Source organism: Lactuca saligna, chromosome 9, assembly GCF_052625555.1.
Source record: "Lactuca saligna cultivar CGN05327 chromosome 9, ASM5262555v1, whole genome shotgun sequence".
NCBI lineage: Eukaryota > Viridiplantae > Streptophyta > Magnoliopsida > Asterales > Asteraceae > Lactuca > Lactuca saligna.
In genome coordinates, this window is record NC_136425.1 from 172,599,406 (window position 1) to 172,610,562 (window position 11,157).

The window sequence follows — 11,157 nt, forward strand, 5'->3', positions numbered from 1 at the left end:
GGTATTTAATGCAAGGTCTCCGCCCATGCAGTCACATACTACAAACCATGTGAGGCATGTAAACAACCATCCATAATATAGTTTTTGAATTTCAACACTTAAAAGTTAAAGGATTACCATAAACATTGAAAGTTAAACTCCAATACTCTTTAACCAAAATTAATGGAGATCGCTTTGTCAATAAAATAGAATTCTTTATACTTCAAAAAGATCATAGTAGGAGATGTTGCATGAACCGATTAAGCGTCTTATATATGGCCAGCCACGTTGTGGAGCACTTGGTCCGCTAGTCTTCGAACATATGGATCTTCCTATAAATAATAAAGCATAAATCAGTTTCAACTCATATATGTCAAATAAATAATCCTAACTCCTAAGTTATATTTTAGTGTTACAATATCTAATAAAAAAGGACATGTTAAACTCATATATTAATTTATAAAATAATTATATCATTTTACACTACATATGTATGTTTGTTAGTGTGTTAGGCATGCATGCATATAACGTCTTACAAAAGCGAAGTTGAGATATCCAGGATCTCTCAGTTTGGCAGGGTAACATTTGCTCAAAGCATCACAAGCCCTATGAATTTGACACCATGAGTTAGAGCATGAACACGATATTAATGATTTTTAAAAAAAACACACTACTAAAGTACTAATATACAAACAATACAAGTTTCCAGAGATCAAAATTTACCCGACTAACCTAGAGACTTCAGATAGTCGCAAGAAACAGTTTAACACATGTTTCAACAACTGCAATGGTGGTTTTATGGTAAACTGGTCAACAACATTGATCAAGACTTGTGCAACCGCATAAAACCTTTCTGGGAATGTGCCACAATATCGTTGCCCCTCTTCGTACATTAGAATCTTACTAACCACAAAAGCTGCAACCTGCATATTGAAAGCAATAGATATGGATTGTCAACAACTTGTAAAGGAAATCTATGGAGTCAAGATTATGATTAACATACCGTTTTTGCCAGTTCACCACCCACTTCTATGCAACGAAGGCACAATGGAATCACTTCTGTTTCAAGAAGAAAGTGAATGATTTCTGGGCTGTTGGTATCCTCCACCTGCGTAAAAGTAAAATAAAATATTTGAATGTGGTATTATGAAAGGTACAAGATTGATGTTTTGTGTTTGTACCTTTACAAGGGCACCGATGACACCTAAACTGGTGAGACGTAAGTAGTCGAAATGTTTAAGTCGTTGTTCAGTAGTGTTCATAAAAGGGTAGATGAAAACAGGCATTTTAGCTGCCAAAATGTAAGAATCAAATGAATCCATTGTATTGATCATAACAAATTCAACAATGGTGGCTAGCAGAAGCTATGGTTCTTTAGTACGTACCTCTCACAATACCCATCTTTGTGTCTGGATGAGATGCCATCGACTGAAGTAAGGCCACTGCATTGCAAACTGTCGTTGCTTCTTTCATACCAAGTGCAGGAGGGGACAACAACTTGTATGCCTTGCAAAATTCCTGCAACACATGAGTATTTTAGTTTTCTTTATCATTCACCAGCTTTTATATGTAAACAATAAACAATAAAAAAAGTAGTTTATTATAAAAAGGCATTGAAAAAAACCCCGACTTCGTACCTAAAGTGAGAATTTGAACTGAAAGTAACTTCCATAAACAAAGAAAATGCACACAAGTTCAATAACATTTAAAGATGTTTTTGTTGGTTCGTTCCCTATAAGCATATACGAGACTCATCCAATAACGTCACATGCCTTAAAGCGCTCCCTAGCTAGTTGGGGAGGTTCGTAACATGTATAAACTACAAAATATCCACAAAGGTTTAAAAGCTGAAGGGCTTGAGAAAATTCACATTCGTTGCATAGGTGGGTTGAAGATCATACTCAACTTCAAGTGCTTGATGAATGTGTTGGATATATAATTCAAAGTCTGGGATGAATTTTGTACCAATTGCAATTTGGGAAACTTTCCTTATATTAAGCATTTTTGTTAGAATAGGAGTTTGATTTGGTTTAGTATAAATAAGAGGTTATTTAGAAGTAATTTATGTTATGTTTTGATTCTCTCTTCTAAATAAAAGCTTGGAGACCAAACAACTTTCCAAAATATTATTTTGTCCCCTGTTTGTTCCTTCTTCCTTCCCAGTACTTGAATTGTTATTATGATCATAACAAGTTTCATATCCAATTGAATGCAAGAAAATTCCTGGAAGAATGTGAGAAAACTTGGAAGATTTGGTTAAGTGAATTAGAGGTTTGGGATGGATTGTCACACAGTTTTCGATGGATAACATGTATGAAGATATTTGGTATTCCTCTACATCTCAGCGAGGGAGGATTCGTAGACCATATCAATAGTGCTATACATCTTAATCAGTCTTATATATTGTGTTCCTAGTTTTGACCTTAAAACAACAAGATATTATTGACACCATTTGAGTAGGGTAAACCTTAGGCATCAAGATTGGGAATTTTGAAGATCATGTTGCCAACGTAGTACTTTTCGATTATAGAGAAGTCGATCTTATCCAATTAATTTGTTAACTGTCAGTATCAGGGGAGTGATTGGCTCCTACAAATCAGAATGGCTCATAAGATTGAAGTGGGAACCTAAATTCGACTTCTTTTCTATATAGGAAGCTCAATTTAGATGCTCTTCAAGAATTTAGGTCATTGTAGAATTTTCTTGTGTTGATGCTAGTGGTCGATTGGGATGGCTTTTTTGCGTTTGGGGTGATGATCTCTTCAAAGCTAAGCAAGTAGTTAAATCACATAACTTTTTGGAAATCTTTAGTACGACTTTGTACACTTTAATCCGATCATCCTACACCTTTAGATTATTTTTGAAGTCGTTATTACCATATCATTAACATATAATTATTATTTTGATTATTTTTTTTATCATTATTTTCTTATATTATAATCAATAAAACTTTTATTATATAATAATTACATTTTTATTAGTAACCTTTTTAATATTAGTAACTTTAAAATTGTTTTTTATAAAAATAAAAAACCAACAATAATATTGTTTTTATAATAATTAAATAATATTATAAAAATATAAAATTCCAAATAAATCCATTGAAAAAATAGCTGTGATTTTTTAAAAGAAAAAAACAAACCTTACGAAAAAGTGGCATAATATTTTTAAAAACCATTCATAATCCATACTTTTTCGGATAACATTTTGGTTGATAAAATTTATATTTTTCATTTGTGTCTTTAATTTTGATAGACACAAATCGTTAATTGCATACAAACGTTTTATACCTTTTTAATAAACATAAATAGTTCTATTGAGTTTATATTAAAAAAAATAATATAATTTTTAATTATTAGAAAATGTTAACAATAAACAAAAACAATAAATAAATATATAAATGAATTGATTATCCGGAAGTTTGGAGGAAAGTGAGATTAAAAACAAGTCAATTTTATATTAACATAAAAAAAATTATTAATATAATAAAATAATATAATAAACTATTTAAAAGAATAAAATTCCAGATAAATCCTCATTAAATTTTTTATCCTTGCGGTAAACCCACAAACTTAATACATTTTTTTTTTCTATTTCCGTAAACCCATCTTATTTATAGCATAATTTTTTTTGTTAGACGTAAGCCACACTCGTCTTTTTTACACTTTTTATTTCCATTCTGTAAACCAAATATCATTAATTATACAAAAAAATATGTTACTTTCAATAAAAGAAGTATAAAGGCACATTTTTTCTATCGGTTGATAAAAATTATTACGTCAAAAAAGTCGGTATATGTATAGATTCAAAAAAGTATGTATATGTATAATTACAATATATTATAAAGTATATTATAATATATTAAGTTGAAATATTTTTAAAAGATAACGTAGATATCCAAACTATCTTTTATAATATATTATATTTTAAACAATTTAATAAATATATTATAATAAACATGGTTTATATATATATATATATATATATATATATATATATATATATATATATATATATATATATATATATATATATATATATATATATATATATATAAAAGAAAAAAAACACAGGACATGTCTATCTTAAGAAATCAAACAAATCATAAAAAAAGAAAAAATAAAATAGGAGGAGTGATTTACAAAAATACAAAAAAAAAAAAAAAAAAAAAAAAAGGTACCGGGAATTTTACAAACAGTAATAAAAAAAAAAAGACAGGTGGAGGTTTTTTTTTACTTTCTCAAGGGGTAAAGTAGAGTTGAAAAAACAGAACCCAATGTACATAATTTTCGATTTAATTATTTTAAAAACTAGATTTGTATGTGTTAGGGGTGTCTTAAACAATTGTGTAAAAAGAAATACCCTTCTAGTAAATGTGTACGTTCCCCAAGGCATTAAAGACAGCCAATCCCTTTGGTTGGAGTTTCTCAACCTTAAAATCCCTTTCAATTTCTGAATGCTAGGATCTGAGTGACAGACTAAATTCTAATTTCTGAAATCCTAGTATCAATGGCTTTAACTCCTTCATCAATGTTGAAACTCTTAAAGAATACCTTACGGGTGGTAAAAGATACACCAAGATGAACAAGGATATGATTAAACTAAGCAAGACAAATGGAACCAATTGATAAACCTTTTTCCTAATGTTTCTCTACGTGCTCTACCCCATGAATATTCCAATCATTTCCATCTACTCCTATCTAGCGTTGTAGAACTAGCTATTCGATACTCATTTGGCCGACTGGAGAGTAGCAAGTACTCAGCCTAAACGGAGAGTACTCGAATATGGTATTTTATAAATAAATTAATTTTAGGTAAATTATATATATGAAAAATCATAAGGTTATTAGAATTCATTACAAAGTATGTGAAATATCAATAAGGGAGTAATAAGATGGTTTTTTAAGGGTGGCACAGATGTGTCTATTTCCATCCCGGCGGATAAGGTATGTGAAATATCAATAAGGGAGTAATAAGATGGTTTTTTTAGTCATGTGTGTCTAACATTTCTTAAATTTACAGTTCTAGATTCCCATGTATTTATTGTTAACATTGTGATGTGAATTTGATTTCATGTTTATTATCTAGTAATATTTTATTTGGTCTTCATTATGTACTTGATTTGTATTCTTTTCACTCGATCAATGAAACTAGGGTTCATCTCATGGTTCTTAGTCAAATTATGAAATTTGTATATATTTTATGATTTGTAATTGGTAACAAACACTTAATTGGATTCACTGTAATCAAAATTAGTGTAATCAAAGATTAGTGATCTAATGTAAGAGCTTGTATGGATTTTATCAACTAAATGAAATTTTACTTAAAGATCATGTTTTGAGTAAAATACTTTTGTTAATTTCAAGATATTAGAGTATATTAATATCATAATTACCAAATTAGATTGAACATAAATTAAATTCACATTACATCTTACAACATAGTACTTGAATAGGATTAGGAATCACAAATGTATTTTAAATTTTTTTAATTTTAATCTATAAATTGCTTATTTATGAAGTTTAATTTGATGTCAATAAAATCCCCCTACTTTACCAATTGGTTCTATATTGTGTAAATACATGATCAAACATTAAGTTTCATATCTTTGTGGACCAACTATGTTTGCTCTATATTATCTCATAGTATATAATCACTCCTAGAAACGGGGCAATTTTCGACAGCCATATCCGTCGGAAATATGTCGCTAAACACGATTTCCGATAGAATTTTGACGGAATTCGGTCTGTCGTAAAAAGCCATGTGGGTAATTATTTGTGATGGAATATGGAGGGATTTCTGACGGATTGCGACGTACATTTGTTGGACCTCTTGACCAAATTAACGACGCAATACCGACGGACCCCATAGGTAATTACTAGTAATAGTGATTCGTATTTAATTGTTATTATTATATTTCTTTATTTGTTGGTTTGACACCCAAACAGTGTCTCATGTTTGGATTAAACATATGGCATGAAAAGACTTCATTAATTAGAATCTTTGGTGTATTTTTCCTTTTCATGCACATACAAGTAATTTAATTTTTTTGCATCTTGCTAGTATTTTTATAATTTAACCTACTCCGATGGAATAAAAAAATAAGTTAGCAATATTTTTAATATTTATGTGATTTCAGTGACTTCTCATAACCAGTTTTACCAAAACATTTGGTTTGACTCATGTATCCTAATCTCATGAAATTCTCAAGCATTTTATCTTGTTAGCTATTTCTGATGTTATATTAGAATTTTACATATGTATTCGTTTTGAAATATCGTGATTTTTAATATTATTAATCAAAATATTCGTAATGGTGTGTTCATTGAGAGATTTGAATGAGTTAATAATCATAGTTGTTATTCAAATAATGAAACTTTATCATTCGAGATGTAATCTTTTTATTCATTGGATATGAAGTTCAATATCATTGAATTTACCAATGAGAAAAAAGAGAGTTTTCTAATTTTTTAATAAATATTAATAACCAGTTTTACTAATATTTCATTAATTTTTATAGAATTCAATGAATTATTAACAAAAAATTGATAGAGTTTTATTGAACTAAAAAATGGTGTTGTGTATGAAGACAAAAATAAATAAGTAAAAGTTGATAAAGAATATATATGGATGCTATTTATAGTAGTAACTTGAATCACTTACCAAGAAAATTATTCATATGGATGTCTATTAGTTTAACTTGCAAATCTCTATCATCCGATTCAAAACATATTTTAAATAGCCATGAAAAAAAATGTGTACCTGTAGTAGGAAGAAGGATACATTCTTAGAATTCCATATTAGCACCGCCATCTCTTTACTTCTTCGTTCCTAAATGGACAGAAAGATTAATTCAAGAACAAAGAATAGCAACAAGAATTAATTATAATTCCACTTCAATTTATTTCTATAAAATACTTGCAACAGAAATTAATGTGAATCTTGATGTTGAAAGCTACAAAATTTCCACAATTTCATTAATGGAATTTCTGATCTATTACTCAAAATATTTTACACACAGCTAAACCCTAAGGAAGATCTCAAACAATGGTTCACAATTCTGTTTTGATCACAACTCGTTTATGTTATAAAAAAAATGAATTGGAATTATGAACAAAACTAATTAGAACTCAATCTATCTATATAACCAGATATATGAAGACGTGAATGGGAAAGACAAAAATTTTGAACATATTAAGTATATTCTAATTTTTATAGGTCTAACAACTTAAAGACATGACCATCACGATCGCACAAACATACATAAACAATAATTATATATGCAGATCGAATGGCGTAAGTACATGTATATGCATACGTACCTTGCTTAGAAGAGCAAGGGCTTCTTCTCTCCTCGAAGGCTGGTGAAGCAAGTCTATGCACTGCTCTATCCTGGTATGCTCGACGGCTGCAGATTCTACTCCGGTAGAGGAAGAAGATCCAATAGTGGTTGGATCGACATATAGCGTTTCTGGTAAGTTCTCCATTTTCCTTATGTGTTTTGGCTCACACAAATACTCTCTCTCTCTCTCTCTCTCTAGAATATGTGTTTTTGGCATGAGGAGAAAAAGATGTTGAGTGAGGATGTGGGCGACTACTTATAGACTGGTGGGTGAGAATAAAGCTGCTAAAGTGACAAATTATAATATTAAAATATTTGTCCATACATGCCACGTGTTAGTCATGCAGGTATAGTTATGTAGTGAATGTTATTCACTAAATCTATATTAGTTCTTGGAAGTAGTATATTACAGGGGTTAAATAAAATAATGAAAAGTTATACTTGTAATGACTAGATATTAACCATTTTTATAATAAAATTTTAAAATAAATAAAATAGAAATAAATAACAAGTAGTTAATTAAGTAAACATGGCTTACTTGTATAATTCAATAGTATATACTCGTAATTTGTGTTTAAAGAAATATGTTTACGACTTACTATTACAACTTGTGTTATTTAGAAATTGCTTACGAATTTATTTATTTTTAGAAAAAAATTCGATCAAACATTGCTTGTACTTTTTTCTAGTAATTAATTAAAAACGTTTTTATTAGAAAAAAATAAATTATAATAAAAATCGTTTTTTGATAATTTCTATTTAAATTGATTTGTTGTTCTATATTTACAACATTTAAACATTTTTAACTATTTTGAAAAGTAGTATTTGAATATATATTTTTTATATAATAATATAATTTATGTTTTGGATTCAAAATAATATTTAAAATAACATATAAATATATTTTTATAATCATGTCATACTTTTTATCACCACATTCAATGTACAATCTATATATAATTTTATTAATTAATGTTTTCAATGTAATTAATTTTGTAATCTTTATTTTTTCAAGTTAAAAAATTATCTTGTACATCCTACTTTATCCCACATTCAATGTATGATTATCATAAAATCATATATATATATATATATATATATATATATATATATATATATATATATATATATATATATATTTTTATAATTTTATTAATTAATGTTTTTAATATAGTTAATTTTGTAATCTTTATTTTGTCTAGTTAAAAGACTATCTTTTATATCTACTTTGATCCACATTCAATGCATGATTATCATAACACCATATACACACACACACACACACACATATATATATATATATATATATATAATGCTAGGTTATTTTGTTTCTTATATTTATTATGTGCTAGAATGCACCAATAAGATTTTAGTAAATTAAATAATTATTTAATTAAATAAATATGGATATTAAATGATTTCCATAATTATATGTATATTAAATGATATCCATAATTATAATTTTCTTTTTATGGAAACAAATTAAATCTGTCATTAATGTAAGCAATAATATTTTTTCAGAATGAATTCGCATCTAGGTTTTATATATGATTTCGTATTTTGTTTTAAGACTCACTCACTTAAAATACAATAAAATTGCGTGGAATATTAAGAACGAGAGTGTATTCTAGTAGAATACACTTTCATTCTGCTGGAATACATTCTCATTCTTCTAGATATGAATTCATTCTGAAACAATATTATTGTCAACATTAATTAAGAATTTAATTGGTTTCCATAAAAATAAGTTGTAAGTATGGATAACATTTAATATACATATAATTAATACTAAAATGCTATTGGTGCATTCAAGCGCACAGTAGATGTCAGAAACATTTGAACATATATATATATATATATATATATATATATATATATATATATATATATATATATATATATATATATATATATAGTTAAGAATTTATTCGTTAATGTTTTCAATATAATTACTTTTGTAATATTTGTTTTTTCAAGTTCAAAGATTACCTTTTACATCCTACTTTCTTTTACATCGTACTTTGTTCATGGGTCAAAATATTATTATCAAAAGTTCAAAACACTATTTATGGCTTTTTATAGATAAGCCAACTTAATTTATTTTACCACAAATTTAGAATATAAATATCATGCCGCGATTTGATTTGCGACTAAAGTAATTACTAAAACATAAAATCGAGGCATCAAATTATTTAGAGCTTTTTGATAATAAATAAATTCTTTCAACTTATGAACCAAATAGCAAAAGTATATATTATGAGTTAAATAAATATCTCTATTTTTCTTTTACTTTAATTTATTATATAATTAAAACCAACAATGCTTATCTACAGTCCTTGTTTGGAGCTGTCGGCTTAGATGGTTTGGCTCGGTTTTAATACCATCTAATTTTGAGCGAGTATGTAACGCCTCAAAACTTACTCGTATAATTCGATAGTATATACACGTAATTTGTGTTTAAAGAAATATGTTTATGATTTAATATTAAAATTCAATCGTTTTAATTGTTTATTTAGAAATTGCTTATCAGTTTATTTATCTTTTTAAAAAATTTTTGATCAAACATTGTTTGTAATTTTTTCTATTAATTAATTAAAAACGTAAAAAAATAAATTATAACAAAAAATAGTTTTTTTTTTTTTTTTTTTTTTTTTTTTATTTCTATGTAAATTGACTTGTAGTTCTATATTTATAATATTTAAACATTTTTAACTATTATGAAAATTATTATTTGAATATATTTTTTATATAATAATATAATTTATATTTTGGATTCAAAATCCTATTTAAAATAACAAATAAATTTATTTTTATAATCATGTCATACTTTTTATCACCACATTCAATGTGTGTTTATATATATATATATATATATATATATATATATGTGTGTGTGTGTGTGTGTGTTGTAGAAATCGAACTTGGCGGCCGATTAATCGGCGATTAATCGATTTGCGGCCTCGAACCGATTATAATTAGGGTGTTTGGCGGCCGATTTTTACAACCTTGATATATATATATATATATATATATATATATATATATATATATATATATATATATATATATAATTTTATTAATTAATGTTTTTAATATAGTTAATTTTGTAATCTTTATTTTTTCAAGTTAAAAGATTACCTTTTACATCCTACTTTGTTCCACATTTAATGTATGATTATCATAACACCAATATATATATATATATATATATATATATATATATATATATATATATATATATATATATATAGTTAAGAATTTATTAGTTAATGTTTTCAATATAATTACTTTCGTAATATTTGTTTTTTCAAGTTCAAAGATTACCTTTTACATCCTACTTTCTTTTACATCGTACTTTGTTCATGGGTCAAAATATTATAATTAGGGTGTTTGGCGGCCGATTTTTACAACCTTGATATATATATATATATATATATATATATATATATATATATATATATATATATATAATTTTATTAATTAATGTTTTTAATATAGTTAATTTTGTAATCTTTATTTTTTCAAGTTAAAAGATTACCTTTTACATCCTACTTTGTTCCACATTTAATGTATGATTATCATAACACCATATATATATATATATATATATATATATATATATATATATATATATATATATATATATATATATATATATATAGTTAAGAATTTATTAGTTAACGTTTTCAATATAATTACTTTCGTAATATTTGTTTTTTCAAGTTCAAAGATTACCTTTTACATCCTACTTTCTTTTACATCGTACTTTGTTCATGGGTCAAAATATTATTATCAAAAGTTCAAAACACTATTTATGGCTTTTTATAGATAAGCCA

At 26.4% G+C, this 11,157-nt stretch overlaps 1 protein-coding gene across 1 annotated transcript; it reads right to left on the reverse strand.

Moving 5' to 3' along the window:
• Window positions 1-391: 391 nt before the first annotated feature.
• Window positions 392-7,528, reverse strand: LOC145016936 (cell differentiation protein rcd1-like). The gene is made up of 8 exons (XM_078975086.1): window positions 7,302-7,528; window positions 6,742-6,810; window positions 1,365-1,497; window positions 1,161-1,270; window positions 983-1,087; window positions 712-902; window positions 516-585; window positions 392-400 (listed from the first exon to the last, which is right to left on the reverse strand). Exons 1-8 carry the CDS (start codon window positions 7,464-7,466, stop codon window positions 392-394), a joined length of 852 nt encoding a protein of 283 aa, XP_078831212.1. The 5' UTR covers window positions 7,467-7,528.
• Between the last annotated feature and the right edge of the window lie 3,629 nt (window positions 7,529-11,157).